Raw genomic sequence first — 16873 nt, 5'->3', positions numbered from 1 at the left:
CTAGAAAGGCACATTGGCACTTCTGTGAAGGGTAGCTTTCAGAGCATGTGTAAAACCATGGTTATCCATGGATAAGGGGGGCTACTGTACTATTGTTGCAATCATAACAGCAGTTCAAGTGGCTTGTACAAAGAGAACAAACTCTCAGAAGATAAAAGACATGCAAGTTGAGCTGAGATCTAAACAGTCCAAGGTCAAGGAAACCACATCAATAAGTGTGTTTGGAGCTGAGCTAGAAGAATAATGATAGCAGTTCCTGGGTCAAATCCACAAAGGCATGACTAGGTTTGGATGTCAGGTCAAAATTGATTGGCTGTCCGCAGCAGAGAAGTGCATGCTTGATTTATAGCTCCTGGTTCAACTTCTCAACTGCTCTCTGTCACCCTTCTTAAAAAGGTCCTCATGATCCCCTCTATTTGCTGGTGTCTCTCTATCAATGGAGTGGAGGTATTTTGTCTTGAACTTGTTAAGAACTGCTAGCTTCGGTTTCAGCCACTGAAACTTTCGAAGGCTTCAAGGTAGGTGGCTGCTGGAAGCTGTTCACTTCAAGTTCAATCACTGGCGCTTCCACCTGCCCATCCTCCTCACTGTCTGAGCCAGACATGACAACTATAGGAATTGTATTTCAAAAACTAGGGGTGATTTGAATGCAATATTCCTGCTTCTTGGCAGGGGGTTAGACTGGATGGCCCATGAGGTCTCTTCCAACTCTTTGATTCTATGATTCTATAACTACTTTCTATACTACAATTCCTATCATTAATACACATTCCAATAAATAACCAACAAAATAACTCATGAAATCTGAATACCTTTGTTTGATTTGGGATTGTATCTGGTGTTTGTGGCCCTAAATGAATATATTATTATTATTGTATGAATATATTATTCCATACAAGAGGCCACACCTGAAAACAATATCCAGAATATTGTTGGTGTTATACACTTCTGTAATATCCCATACAATGCCACTGTAATTTGATAGGGCACTGTGCAACTGATATATTAATTTAAGTTATTATTCAAGCAACATAAATCCTACTGTAAGACCAACAGAATCAGTTGAATTTCCCTGGTGTGTGACAAGAAGTTGTTGCTAACTGTGAGGGAAATAAAGTTGAACACTGTGAAAGCTATCCACTACATGACTATCAGCCTCCTCCCAGTAGACTCAAATCAAGGAAAAGCTTCATGAGAACCAACACTCTTCTTAATGTTACCCCAGCAAGAGCAAGAGAATCTTTCTGGGCAGCTAAACCAGGAAATCTCAAATGGATGCCCCCCCTTGAGGGCGGCCTCCACGAGCAATGCAAGAATGGGCAACTTGGAAGTCCCCAAACAGACTCAGAAGTGGAGTGGGCAGATCAAAAGGCAACCTGCCAAAGTGGCACTACCTAGAAGAATCCTCCACCTTGTGCGACTACAGAGCAAAACAAACAACTCCGCATCTGTATGCTTGCCCACAATGCCCTGCCTCATGTACAGAGGAAGAATTGTTTAAAGCTACAGACAATGTGGTTGCTGTTGCCCATTTTCGGTCCAAAATTACTTGTTTATTTATGCAATGCTTTTGACACAGAAGAAAATAAATAAAACCTGTACACTGTGCAAAGCAGAGGACTGATCCATGGCTGGTCTTGGAAACCCTATGTCAATGCTACATGTTGAAGGAGGAGGATGTGAATCCACCCCACAACTGCACTGTGTTTCAGAAGTGTCTGTAGGAATATCCTTGTGCACATTTTTGAAATACACGCATTGTTGTGTGCAGTTCCCTCACCCTCTGAAATCCACACTGAAGCTCAGAAATGCACAGCTGTCCAAAGCAAGATGAATGTCATGCTGCAGTTTTAAGACGTTTGCAGTTTGCTGGAGTATTACACAAGCATTTCTGTATGAAACAGTGGCTCTTGAAAAGCTCTTTATCATCCCTACCTTCTACCACCAATTTCTCTTGCATTGCCGGAAATTGGCAACACAGAGAAGGTGGCTTATAGAAGAAGGAAGAGACAAGAAAACGAATCCAGACCTTTGGTTAACAGCTGAGCCGGGAGGAACAAGCAAATTAAGAGCCAAGGCATGGAGAAGCAAGATAGAGAGTGAGAAGGGTGAGGGAAGGGGGGAAACATACATAGGGCACATAGAGAGCATGAATGTTCTATATATTGATCATGGACGTACATACTACACATGCAGCATTTGAGCAATGAGGTCTTTGAAGGAGGGATCAGTTTTGCAAAGATAAATTGTGCAGCAAGGTGATTGGAGACATAAGCTGAAACCCTTTGAGCTGCCAAGGGAAAATGGCATTATCTCAGCACAACAGGCAGTGCAGGACACTTTCCTTCAAACACACACATCCCTTCTCTGCTGTTTTCAGTAGGAGCCTGAGCCTGGAGCAAGGAGGAGGGGGAATGCTCTGCCTCTGGCAGCTTGAACAGAGGACATTCAAATTCACATCAAGGAGACCTTATAATGGGGGAGGGAGTTCAAATTAGTGGGATTCTGTATGGGTATAAAAGTTGGGCAGAAGACTGCCAGTCAAGAATATTTCAAAACAGGCAACATTACATCAAAGAGTACTGCGAAAGTTATTGCAAAGGAGATGAGACAGAATTCCAACATGTTAGAAATTGCAAATATTAGCCTCACAGCTGCCACTAAGTTAACCGTACTTCACGTATCACCAACAGGATTCTTAAGGTTCCCTTCCTGAAAAATGTGGACCACAGCATTGTGTTGGAGAACCTAGAGATTTTAGATCCCACAATTCAAGAGAAATATTGACAAGCTGGAATGTGTCCAGAAGAGGACAACTAAAATGATCAAGGATCTGGAGAACAAGCCCTATGAGGAGCAGCTTAGGAACTGGGCGTGTTTAGCCTGAAGAAGAGAAGGCTGAGAGGAGATATGATAGCCATGTATAAATATGTGAGAGGAAGCCACAGGGAGGAGGGAGCAAGCTTGTTGTTTGCTTCCCTGGAGACTAGGGCATGAAATAATGGCTTCAAACTACAAGAAAGGAGATTCCATCTGAACATGAGGAAGAACTTTCTGACTGTGAGAGCCGTTCAGCAGTGGAACTCTCTGCCCCGGAGTATGGTGGAGGCTCCTTCTTTGGAAGCTTTTAAACAGAGGCTGGATGGCCATCTGTCGGGGGTGATTTGAATGCAATATTTCTGCTTCTTGGCAGGGGGTTGGACTGGATGGCCCATGAGGTTTCTTCCAACTCTTTGATTCTATGATTCTATGAGAGCACATATAAATCACATCCACAAAGAAATCCCTGAATGATATACCTGGAAATGTGGAGAGCCTACTGTACAATGTTCCCTCGCTTATTGCGGGGGTTCCATTCCAGGACCCCCTGTCACAAAAATTTAATGTGCAGATTTTATAAATGTGAATTTAAGATGATGTGTGGGAATGAATGGAAGAATGGAAGATGAATGTATGGATGAAGCTAATAATTTTGGAGACACCAGTTTAATATTAAGACCTGCAATGACTAACTACCTGATTGCTGGACCATAATTAAAAGTTGCTAATGAGATCTGAAAAGTAAACTCTGATAAGAATTGGGACAGTGATAACAGAAATGTTTACAATGTTAAGAAAGAAGTCAACACAAGCCTTGTGTTTGTTAACACCAATCTAGAAGATCAACATCTGACCAGGAAACTGAGATGGAGCCAGGATGGACAAAATCTAACATTAATTTACAACTTTGGGACTACATCAGCAGAATGTTCCTATAAAAGTCTCAGTGTAATAATGCTCAAATTGTGGCAGAACACAGGAATCTGTTCCACCCGCTATGCTCTGCTCCATGGGAAGGAGAGAGATAGTGTAAACCTTGGTATCAGCTATGGACAGGCCTGTAGCGAGGGGGGGGGGGTGTTAGGGGTTCAACCCCCCCCCCCCCCGAAATGTTTCAGATTTTTTTTAAAAAACGGTTTACTCATGAATTTTAACTGGTTAACGAAATCCCCATGCTAAGTCTATGAGATGCAAAAAACTAAGAGTCCCTCCAGAACTGCAAGCACTATCTCAAGCAAATATTGACAATTTATTCACACTCTCTTTACTTGCAGCAATAGCTGATGTAGCGAAGCAACCAAGTTGGGGGGGGGGAGTGTTGAATGCTCTCATTAAGGAGGCCAGACTTGGTGGAGGTGGTTGACAGGGGCGGAACTGCAGGCTATTGAAGGCTGCTCTGCCCCCTGCTGTGCTCTTTGCTTCAGTGTGAGATAAGAGGCAGGTTTCAATCCCCCCCATGAAATTTTCAACCCCCCATGAAATTTTCAACCGCCCCCTCCCCCGCAAATTTCAACCCCTCCCGATTTTTTTTTCTGGCTACGGCCCTGGCTATGGTTGTCCTGATCCAGCCATGTAATTGTGCATTCTTGGAAGATGTAAAGCCCTTTGTTATTGCCTTCAGCATTGAAATAATTTCAGAGGAAAGAAATTGGAATATTTGATGAAGTGAAAAGGATATTTCTTCAACTAGACCAGTGGTTCTCAACCTGGGGGTCGGGACCCCTGTGGGGGTCGCGAGTGGGTGTCAGAGGAGTCACCAAAGACCCTCAGAAAACATAATATTTTATCTTTGTCATGGGTATTCTGCGTGGGAAGTTTGGTCCAATTCTATCATTGGTGGGGATGAGAATGCTATTTCATTATGGGTGAACTATGAATCCCAGCAACTACAACTCCCAAATGGCAAGGTCTGTTTTCTCCAAACTCTACCAGTGTTCACATTTCGATATATTGATTATCTGTGCCAAGTTTGATCCAGATCCATCACTGTTTGAGTCCACAGTGTTCTATGGATATAGGTGAACTACAACTCCAAAAACTCAGACTCTCCCAGTATTTCTCTTGGCCATGGGAATTCTGTGTGCCAAATTTGATTCAATTCCATCATTGAGGGAGTTCAAAAGTCTCTTTGATTTTAGGTGAACTATAAATCCCAACAATTCCAACATTCCCAAACAACAAAATCAATCCCCTCCAACCCCACCAGTACTCGGGTATTTGTGCCAAATTTGGTCCAGTGAATGAAAATACATCCTGCATATCAGATATTTATATTACAATTCACAACAGTAGCAAAATTAAAGAAGTAGCAACGAAAATAACATTATGGTTGGGGGTCACCACAAGGTGAGAACCTGTACTAAGGGGTCGCAGCATTAGGAAGGTTGAGAACCACTGAACTAGACCCAGGTTGCGGGGAAATCTTGCTTCATTTCCACCCCACCCCCCACCCCCAAATGATGTGATGAACTGTTGTTAATTTAACCACATTGCTACTAACTTAGGGTTCCCACTCATGCCCCCCCCCCCTTGCAAAGAAAGCTCTTTGAAAGGTGATCGAGCAGATACCGCCTGGTCTACTCAGAAAAACTGCACCTTCTCAATTTGATTGTTGTAAATAGAATAGAATTGATTTCAGTTTTTAAAAAATCAAGAGAAAGGGCAACTGACAAATTTCCCCATCCTCTTTTCATTCAAAATTGTTGTTTGTCATTCTCTTCTTCTTGGAAGAAGACACTGCAAGCATAAATCAATATAAGGGCCTAAACATTTCTGTAATAATTGCCATCTTTTTGCCTACTCCTCAGATTGGAGAATTTTAATTGGGCAGCATCTGACATTTAGGACCAACTCAAAATGTTATATTGAAGTTAGTGAAGCAAATGCAAAACATGGCTGTGTGTTTGTGTGTGCATAATGGGTGTGTGATTTGGATAATAACAAACTACACTTGTAAATGTTGCTACAAATGCCAGAATCATGCAATGTTTACTAGATCTTCAGAAACTAGTTCAAAAGCTAAAATAGACAGACATGACCCTAACTTTGTGCAGAATCTACTGTATTTTTTAAAAAAAATATTAACCTTTGATATGTTTTTAATTGTATAGCTATTTAAGTTGATTTGTGTCCTAATCCTGGGGACAAAGAAGATATATTTTTTTTTAAATGATGATGACATAATAGTTTTTTTACTTAGTTGAGAGTTAAATGTGAGATTCAAACGAGCTGCATGGTTTTTTTAAAGCAGTGCTTCATTTACTGAAATCTGTCATCTTTCTAATCCTATACTTCTGCTTAAATGGGCACACATTCAAAACTTCCCAGTTATTGCTAGATAATGTAGCATTTCAATTTGCAAGCGTGACAACAATGACTAGATAATTGAAAACTGAAAGTGGCAATTTCATTCAATTTGGAGAGGTGTTTTCTGACTGGTCTTCAAGAATCGGAGAATTGGGAGAGGGTGGGAAGCAAAACTGCTATGTTTTGCAGTGGTTTGGGACTGGGGCTCTTTAGGAGCTTTACTCTGGGACCCAAAGATCGAATGTGGACTCTTAACCACACTTTTCCTGCTCTTGGATAAGAGTATCTTTGCTCCCACAAACTCTAATCAGGATTTCTGGGGAAGGATGTTAATAAATAAATTGAAAAATTAACTGGAAATACGGGAGAGGAACCCTAAGGCTTTGTGGGCTGAAAAGAGAGCCGTTCAGACAGTGGTAGTCTTCCATGTTCAGGTTTCCTACCACGCTTCCTCAACGCAGCCGTCGCAGAGCCCTCCAGGCCTTATCCTACTTCCGGCGGGTCTCCATGCCAGCTGTGTCAAGGAAGTGTGGTAGGAGGGATCAACCTGAACACGGGAGCCTGTCCATATTCAGGTTAGGAATAATGGGGATAATGTGGACACACCGTAGAAAGTTATGCTTTCCAGTGTGTGATGTGACAGATTCACTCTGCTGCCCTCTGCACGCCTTCCCCCTCAACACACTGTCCCTCACATTGAGAACCTCAATGTGATGAGGTCCTAAGTCTAGAAATTTTAATCCAAAAAGTCAGCCCTGATAACATGGGCTGGCTTATTTAGATGGCCTAGTTGGGTTTAGATTACTTTGGCCTGGTTGTACTGTCATCTTACTATACCTATAAGAGTTGCCTCCATCAGATGGCCATAGAGCTTCATGAGAACTCCTGGCCATCATAGGTACCCCATGCTCAAATCAGCAGAGGTGATGACCTGACCAGGAAGATGGAAGGGAAATACCAGCAGGGAATACTCACAATTGACAGGAGCTTTCATGGAGCCCCGCGGATAGGTGGCAATGGCCATGGCAACATGGGTCTGATTCATGCTTGTTTCCCTATGTTGCTGAGTCCAGGGCAAAAGGATAGCAAGTTGCAGCCTTCATGGACAGTGGGCCAGTCCACATCAGATCCATTCATGCTATCCATACCGGGGGGAGAACGGCAGGGTATAAATATATGAAATAAATAAATAAAATAAATATACACAAATGGTGGGAGTGCACTACAGTTTCAGCTAAACTCAGAATATCCCCTGATGTTCCTAAACATAGAGCTAAATAGATTTAACCCAATTTACCCCACAATGGGTTTAGCATTGGCAGGCTCAGACCCAAAACCACAATCAATGGCTGATACCAAATGAGAGACTCCCTCCTGGGCACACAGAAAACTGGGCGACTTGGAAGGTGCCGAACAGACTGCGCTCTGGCACCACGAGATGCAGAGCCAACCTTAAGAAATGGGGCTACAGGGTGGAATCCTCGGCATGCGAGTGCGGAGAAGAACAAACCACTGACCACCTGCTGCAATGCAACCTGAGTCCTGCCACATGCACGATGGAGGACTTTCTTGCAGCAACACCAGAGGCACTCCAAGTGGCCAGCTACTGGTCAAAGGACATTTAATAGAATTCCAAGTCTGCATACTTTGTGTTTTGTTTGTTTTGTTTGTTTTTGATGCAATACAACTGTTTTGGTTCACTCCTGACACGATAAATAAACCCTACAATAAGGATCTGAAGACCGTGAACATCATGAAGACAGTCAAGAGTGACTCAACAGTGAAAACAGTCAGGAGTGACTCAACAGTGAATGTGAATGACTGTGCCTATACAGAACAACCCTTTATTTCACCAATCTCTATTTCACTATTATCCCAATACCAGTTCGGCTAAGAAAAACCCTTCCAGCTTTTTTTTTCCATGTCAGGAGCGACTTGAGAAACTGCAAGTCACTTTTGGTATGAGAGAATTGGCTGTCTGCAAGGACATTGCCCAGGGGACGCCCAGATGTGTTACCATCCTGTGGGAGGCTTCTCTCATGTCCCCGCATGAGAAACTGGAACTGACAGATGGGAGCTCACCCCATTCCCCGGATTTGACCTGTCAACCTTTCGGTCAGCAGTCCTGCCGGCACAAGGGTTTAACCCGTTGTGCCATAGGGGGATCCAGTACCCTTCCAGCTAGAAAGATAAACAAAAGGTGCTCAAGACTTGGCTGTTTGGTTGTGCATTTAAGTAAAGTGATCAGATCTAATTTGCCAAATAGTCAATGTTGTATGTTTTATATGTTGAATGTTTTTATATTGTGTAAATGCTATTTTAAATCATAAGTCGCTCGGAGCACCTTGGTGGAGAGCGACTAATTAAGAAATAAAGTGAAGTGAAGTGAAGAAGTGAAATAAAGATGGCGGGGGCCCATGCAAAAAGAAATCTTTGTAAAAAAATAGCTCCTTTTTCAAATACTTTGCTAACTGAGTACATACATCTATTAATTCATGCATGTGAGAATAAAATCAGTTAAGCTTTATATCCATATAGGTGACGAACTGTGAAAGTTAGAAAGGCATTCCTCGTTTCCAATCATAAATCTCCCTCTCCGTCTCTTTCACACTCACAGTGTCAAGAAGTCCAGGACCACTCGAATATATACAATTTATGCACCGGCATGTGACACCCTGCTACACTCCTATATCAAATTAATCTTGTTTCAGCTCAAATTGAGCTCTATTTCTATCACTTTTATTTTCTCTTTATCCTTTTATTTATTAAAGAGCATTTCTCTACCTTGCTTTCAGACAAGAAAAAGAGAGGGGAGACTGTAAAGGAAAAGAAAACAGTGGCAGCAATATCCGTATGACCAGCAGCAGCGGCAACAAAAATGCAATTTAATTCATAAATTCTCTAGACCATGGCATTTTGACCTGCCTTCTAAAGGCAGAGGGAGAGGTGGCATTACTCACTAGCTGTCCTCACCCCAATCTTATCTACACCGAGTTTCAGTTTATGAGATTCCGTACTGCTCATTACTAACACCAGACAGCTGGTAATTTGCCTGCAGTAATGCTAACTTTAAAACCCAGGGAGGTATCTCTATTGTATGGGAATACATTGGAGTTGGTTCATGTATTGTGCCCGCTGCACCAGTTGTAATCTTTCTTCTTTTTTTCTTTTTTAAAAAATCGTAATGGTTTGAATTAAAATTCATTGCTTTCCCCCTCAGCACCAAAAAAAAAAAAAAAGAAAGCAATAAATCAAGACAATAAATTATCACTATGCGTTGCTGTGAAATTAACACCCATGTATGGGAAATAAAACAGAAAATTTATAGCCTCAATCAATCTGCTTTAATGTATATAACTCCATCATCTGTTTTATTTACCGTCTTCCACTATTCCCCATCCCCAAACTAAACCTTTTCGAGCAAACACTTTGGTTGAAAGGTAATGGCCTGTTATGGATCTCATTCCGACAATTTTTAGAACGCTGGCCCATTAGTGCAACTATTACAGAACTCAAAGCCTGGTGAGTAATGAAGGTGGGACATATTACACCCAAGGCTATTTGGGGAAGCATATACAGTACAACTTTCTTATCCCGTTTAAGGAGCTCCATTGGCTGCCGTTCATTTTCCGGTCCCAATTCAAGGTGCAGATGCTTACCTACAAAGCTCTAAAGCAGTGTTTCTCAACCTGGGGGTCGGGACCCCTGGGGGGGGGGTCACGAGGGGATGTCAGAGGGGTCGCCAAAGACAATTAGAAACCAGTATTTTCTGTTGGTCATGGTGATTCCGTGTGGGAAGTTTGGCCCAATACTATCGTTGGTGGGGTTCAGAATGCTCTTTGATTATAGGTGAACTATACATCCCAGCAACTACAACTCTCAAATATCAAGGTCTATCTTCTCCAAACCCCACCAGTATCCACATTTGGGCATATTGAGTACTTGTGCCAAGTTTGGTCCTGATCCATCATTGTTTGAGTCCACTGCACTCTCTGGATGTAGTTGAACTACAACTCTAAAACCCAAGGTCAATACCCACCAAACCCTTCTAGTATTTTCTGTTGGTCATGGGACCTCTGTGTCCCAAGTTGGGTTCGATTCCATCATTGGCGGAGTTCAGAATGCTCTTTGATATTGTAGGTGAACTATAAATCCCAGCAACTACAACTCCCAAATGACAAAATCAATCCTCCCCTCAACCCCACCAGTATTCAGATTTGGGCGTATTGAGTATTTGTGCCGAATGAATGAAATTACATCCTGCATATCGGATATTTACAAGATGATTCATAACAGGATCAAAATTATAGTTGTGAAGTAGCAATGAAAATATTTTCAAGGTTGGGGGTCACCACAACATGAGGAACTGTATTAAGGGGTCACGACATTAGGAAGGTTGAGAACCGCTGCTCTAAACGGTTTGGGACCCGCATCTCCGTATATGAACCCACATGATCTCTCCGATCATCTGGAGAGGCCCTGCTCACGATCCCACCTGCGTCGCAAGTGCAATTGGTGGGGACGAGGGACAGGGCCTTCTCCGTGGTGGCCCCCCGATTCGAACTCTCTCCCTAAGGATATCAGACAAGCCCCAACATTGGCAGTCTTTAGGAAGAGCTTGAAGATGTGGTTGTTCCAGTGTGCCTTCCCAGAATAAGAAACTCCTAGCATCATGTCCCAATTGCACTTTACTAGAGATTAAGGTTGTCTGCACACCACACTTATCTCCAAAAACCTATCCATCTCACCTGTTATGTTCAGCATTTTAAAATTTTAATCATTACATTTGGCCCAGTCATAGAATCATAGAATCAAAGAGTTGGAAGAGACCTCATGGGCCATCCAGTCCAACCCCCTGACAAGAAGCAGGAATATTGCATTCAAATCACCCCTGACAGATGGCCATCCAGCCTCTGTTTAAAAGCTTCCAAAGAAGGAGCCTCCACAACACTCCGGGGCAGAGAGTTCCCCTGCTGAACGGCTCTCACAGTCAGGAAGTTCTTCCTCATGTTCAGATGGAATCTCCTCTCTTGTAGTTTGAAGCCATTGTTCCGCGTCCTAGTCTCCAGGGAAGCAGAAAACAAGCTTGCTCCCTCCTCCCTGTGGCTTCCTCTCACATATTTATACATGGTTATCATATCCCCTCTCAGCCTTCTCTTCTTCAGGCTAAACAGCCTTAGTTTTAAATGTGTCATGGTGTTATTGTCTAATGTTTATTGCTATTGTTTTAATGTTTATTGCTTTTTTATGAGTTTATTTATTGTTGTATTTGTTATGCTGTTGTTTTATTGATGTGTTGGGCCTCGGCCTCTTGTAAGCCGCACCGAGTCCTTTGGGAGATGTTAGAAGGATACAAATAAAGGTTTATTATTATTATCCACAAATTCAATATCCACCATTCCATAAATCCACATTTCATGAAATACCCCCCCCCCCCAATGTGGAATAATATCACACCCTGTATATTGGCTGTACCTGAACCAGAAGTGTACCAGTGCTTCTTGCTCAAATATAGTCAAAATATAGGGTTTTGCAGAGTGAGGTGAGCTCCCATCATTAGCCCCAGCTTTTGCAAACCTAGCAGTTCAAAAATATGCAAATGTGAGTAGATCAATAGGTACTGTTCAAGCAGGAAGGCAATGGTGTTCCATGCAGTCATGCTGGCCACATCACTTAGGAGGTATCTATGGACAATGCCAGCTCTTCAGCTTAGAAATGCGGCATGTCGCATTATCACGGGGTGTCTGCGTCCTACACCACTGGAGAAATTACACTGTCTAGCCCAGGCATGGGGAACCTTCGGCCCTCCAGGTGTGGTGGACTTCAACTCCCACAATTCCTTGAGGCCAAGGTAAGCCTTTGGGGCGAATGCCGAGCCTCAAGGAATTGTGGGAGTTGAAGTCCACCACACCTGGAGGGCCGAAGGTTCCTGACCCCTGGTCTAGCCGGTATCGCACCATCTGACATCCGACGGGAAGTAGCAGCCAATAGTGAAAGGACCAAGGCAGCGACATCTCCATCCCATCCCTTGTTTGGGTATCAGCCACCACTTAAATCAAAAAATAGTTTTCTAAGATCTACAGAGACACTCGCTGGAACACCCCAGCAAGTGAGAGTCCAAAAGTGGCAGGCTCAAACCCAAAACCCAATGGCTGATACCAAATGAGAGACTCCCCCCTGGGCACACAGAAAACTGGGCGACTTGGAAGGCGCTGAACAGACTGTGCTCTGGCACCACGAGATGCAGAGCCAATCTTAAGAAATGAGGCTATAAAGTGGAATCCACGACATGCAAGTGTGGAGAAGAGCAAACCACAGACCACCTGCTGCAATGCAACCTGAGCCCTGCTACATGCACAATGGAGGATCTCCTTGCGGCAACACCAGAGGCACTCCAGTGGCCAGATACTGGTCAAAGGACATTTAATCAACTACCAAGCTTGCCAATTCTGTGTTTTGTCTGTCTGTCTGTTTGTTTGTTTGTGTTAAAAATGTAATACAAATGTCTGGTTGCTGATGACACGATAAATAAAAGCTTAGAAATGGAGATGAGTACCATCCCGCAAAGTTAGACTCAACTAGACTTAATGTCAAAGGGAAACCTTTATCTTTATTATTTATTTATTTATTTAAAACTTTTGTATCTTGTTCTTCTCTACCTTCATCAAGGGACTCAGAGCAGCTAACAGCAAATATATTCAATGCTATACAATAAATATCATAAAACACTAGTTCAATTAAAATGCAAACTTAAAACAATTTAAAACACATTTAAAACATAATAGAAATAAAAGCACAACATACCCCATCAAAAGTTATTTCTGTTCTAACAAACTGAAAACCAAAGACTTGCCTAAATAAAAAGACTTTGCCTATTGACAGGAAAAGATCAAACGGGGACAGCCAAACCACCCATGGCAGACTGTTCTACAATTTGGGAGCCACTGCCTCTTGAATGATAACATATTACGAATTTCAGTTTTCCTTTTAATGGCATTGGCATTAACTACTGAGCTGAGTGCTGACCGAGTTTTAAGTTTCAGTTCCCAGATGGAACTTTCTCTTCCACAATAATATTGAATGGAAATAATCTCAATCACAGCACCACTTTAACCACACCATTAAGCCAATATCTGACCAATAAGACCAGAAATGGGGAGACAATGCCAGGAATATCCATCTTGCACTCCTTATTTGCTTTAAGGATAACCCTCAATTTCTGCATTACTTGATTGCAAGTGAACATCCCTTCATTTGGTAAAACCTGCCAAAGTCTGCCTATGGATTTAACAAAACTGAACTGCTAGAATACACACACAACGAAGTGGACTGAAACAATGATTAAATGCTAGCATCAAGTGCATTTCCAACAACTTTCAACAAACTATGTTGTTGTTGTTTTAAAAAAATAGGAAGATGGCATCAAGAATGTTAACTTCCAGCTCTCTGACACCAAATATCCCTTCCTTTCATTTCCCTAAGTAGTAACTGTGTTCTTTCATAAGCAGTTCTTGCTTTCTGTGATGTCAAATCTTGGTTATGAAGAGAGCCTGATTAGCTTGAATTATAGTATCGTCAGTGCAGATACTCTGGCAAAACCATGACTGAAACCAACAAGGAATTTGTGCTAGAGGGGAGAAGGGTAGCCACAATGCTAGTAGGGCAATAAATCTATTTAGAATTAATTATAAAGAAGTCGTGCAAGTTGCTGACTTCTAGGCTCAAGGGCTCATTTACACTGAGCACATTAGCCTTGTATAAGAACCTCACCACATTCATGAGATCCCGCAGGACGATTTGCCAGCCTCTGTGGCAAATTGGTGGAGCAGTGGGGCAACCCTGGCACCTCTCCTCGTCTGCAGCTATGCTTCTCCATAACACGTGGGAAAGCTTCACTGTGCAGCTTCCTTCTGTGCTGGCCCGTTTTTCTGAACAGAATACAGGGAGCCTCCCATGTTCTGTGCACAGCATTGTAGGATGCTGTTAGCTCAAAAATGGTTGGTGGGCAGGAATTTAAAGATGGGATCAAAGTCAACCTTAAAAGCTCTGGCATAGAACTGGGAAGCCCTGGCCCTTGAGTGCCCCAGCTGGAGGTCAGCTGTGACCAGCAGTGCTGTAGAATTTGAAAAGGCACGAATGGAGGGTGAAAGAGAGAAACATGCCAAGAGGAAGGTGCGTCAAGCCAACCCCAACTGAGACCACATTCCACCTGGAAACCAATGCCTTCACTGCAGGAGAAGATGCAGATCAAGAATAGGGTTCCACAGTCACCTACGGACCCACCAATACACTGATCTTGGATGACAATCCTATTCGGACAACGAGGGATCACCTAAGTGTGTAAGTAAGTTACCCCAGTTCATCCACAAAGCCCTGCCAGAACTGAGCCTATATCGTGTGGGCAGTGTCAGGTTCCATGGATGAACTAGGGCGAAAGTGTCCTACGGTGCTGCCAAAGACACATATGATGAAGTCACTGATCTTCCTCAGATATGCTGAATTCAGAACCGTTGTCCACATGACCTAGTGCCACATTGGTCTCACTAGACTACCACTCCTCCATGTTACAACCACTCCTAGATGGCCACAGAGCTCTGTCTGAGACACTGCAGTTGTCTCTCCTGTTGTTAGAACAAGACACTCAAGAGACCAGCAAGAAGAAAGGGGTTGATCCAGACTTCCCCCAAAGCCCTGGGATACTGGGCCCTTCCAGACAGAGCCCATATCCTGGGCCCTGTTGAACTTTTACCTGAAGTGTCCAAACAACACCTCAGGTAAAAGAGAATTAATTTTTGATAAAGCAGGAAACCCCTGCTTTGTCACGAATTATTTAGATACCCATTGGACCAGGGCCTTCCTGAAATCCCAGTTCTAACAGGGTATGGGCCCTGTGGGGAGTGTTCCAGAAGTCTGTCCCCACAGCCCAATTTGCTCATCCAGCTCAATGACCCCGAAGAAGCAAAGAGGGCATCCAACCCCTCCCCAACCTCCCCACCTCAAAGTTCTGGGCCCCTTGCTTTTTGGCACATCATTGGTACATTCCAGGAAGCCTGCCAAGAGGCATCATGATGGACCTATAAGTTTTCCGTTGTTTTTAGGGCTTTTGGGGGGTTTCTTCAGTGTCTACCATGCCCTCCCCTAAGCTACCGGAAGAATATGTGAACACCTAACAGGCAATGCCCTTTTCCCCCCTAGGTGTGGGAATTTAAACCCGCTTTGGAGTGGGTTTCTTTATCCTGCTCCGAAGAGGGTTTAAGTGTAATCTTGAAGCGCCCACTCTGAAAATTGAAGCAAACACCGAATTTTGTTTTAAGGTGGGGCAAAATCAGTTTAAAGCTAAAAAGCTAAAAAGCCTGGGATTTGGTGGCAGTGTAGAGAATCCCCAAGAAACCTGGATAGCTCCTCTGAAGGTTGAGCTAAAACCTGGAGCAGCTTTACCATTCCAACGAAGAGTGCACTCAGACTCAACAGAGTCACCAAATGCTATCTTCCAAAAATTGCCCTAACATTCACCAGTCAGATTAATAATATTTAACAAAAGGCTTGGAAAAAATAGTACATATACAAAAACATTAAATAGCTGATAATGTACATGGAGCTGTAATACAGTCCGCTTTCTATTAAGACATAGAATAAAATATATTGTTTTACCTGTTTTGGTATTGATAATGAAGAAGTTCTGTGGGTTTCCACTTGTAATCCTGTACGTCATCTTCTCATTAGTGGTGGAATCAGGGTCTTGAGCCTGTATTTGAATGACTGATACATCCTTAGGGGAGTTTTCCATGACAGATGGGTAATAAATAGGTTCAGAAGTCAAAGGGGCATTGTCATTCACATCTTCCACCTCAATGTAGACCTCAATGGTCGTGAAAAGTGGAACGACACCACGATCCGTTGCATACACAGTTAGCCAGTAGGATTGGGTAGTCTCTCGATCTAGGATGTCTGCTGTGTATATAACTCCTGCAGGAAGAAATGGGGAAAGAAGGGAGATTTGGGGTTACTGAAAGTTGGCAATTTTAAGCACTACATTGCAAAATAAAATATTTTTAAAAGTTTCTGAAGCCTCTGAATGAACAAGAGAACCTGAAAATCCAGAGCATCTACTAATATTTTCAAATCAGCATTGTGAAATGTGAATCCTATCATCTGTCGGGGGTGCTTGAATGCAATTTTCCTGCATCCAACTCTATGATTTCAGGGTTGCTGTACATTTGTGACACAACCTCTGAGGATGCCTGCCATAGATGCAGGCAAAACATCAGGAGAGAATGCTTCTGGAACATGGCCATGCAGCCTGAAAAACATACAGGAACCCAGTGATTCTGGCCATGAAAGCCTACGACAATACATTCCAAGTTTCGCTCAAGGAGGTAAAAAGTATCATGGAGATTACTGAGCCGTACAGATAATGTTAATCACTCAATGATAATTTGTGCTGAGCCATGCTTCTGGAACAGGCGAGTTCACCTACGTAATTTCAACATTTTCCCCCCTCTTTTTTTTTTTTTTTTTGGTCATTCTAATCCATCATTAAAATTCTAGGATGAAACCTTCAGAAAGAGTTTGACTGGGAGCAAATAATAGAGAGCTATTAGGAGAGAAGCTCCAGGGCTGAATGGATGGGAAGTTGGATTTAGCTGCCAATGCTGGTTAAAGAGTTTAAGTACATCAATTTGTCATTCACTGAAGGAAGATTTGGTTCTTTGGCAGTTCTAATAGAGAATTTTTGATTATGCTATCC

At 42.8% G+C, this 16873-nt stretch overlaps 1 protein-coding gene across 7 annotated transcripts in view; it reads right to left on the bottom strand.

Annotated features, from left to right (window-relative positions):
- FAT3 (FAT atypical cadherin 3) overlaps window positions 1-16873 on the bottom strand; it is a 695104-nt gene that overhangs the window by 296521 nt on the left and 381710 nt on the right. For all 7 annotated transcript variants that reach the window (XM_060771117.2, XM_060771116.2, XM_060771120.2 and 4 more), the window contains one exon: window positions 15778-16092. In XM_060771117.2, the coding sequence (XP_060627100.2) occupies window positions 15778-16092 (315 nt within the window). The remainder of the gene's footprint in view (window positions 1-15777; window positions 16093-16873) is intronic.

The sequence above is a fragment of the Anolis sagrei genome, chromosome 3 (genome assembly GCF_037176765.1).
Source record: "Anolis sagrei isolate rAnoSag1 chromosome 3, rAnoSag1.mat, whole genome shotgun sequence".
Lineage (NCBI taxonomy): Eukaryota > Metazoa > Chordata > Lepidosauria > Squamata > Dactyloidae > Anolis > Anolis sagrei.
The sequence above is the reverse complement of the archived record's forward strand: the minus strand, read 5'-3'. Positions and strand labels throughout refer to the sequence as shown.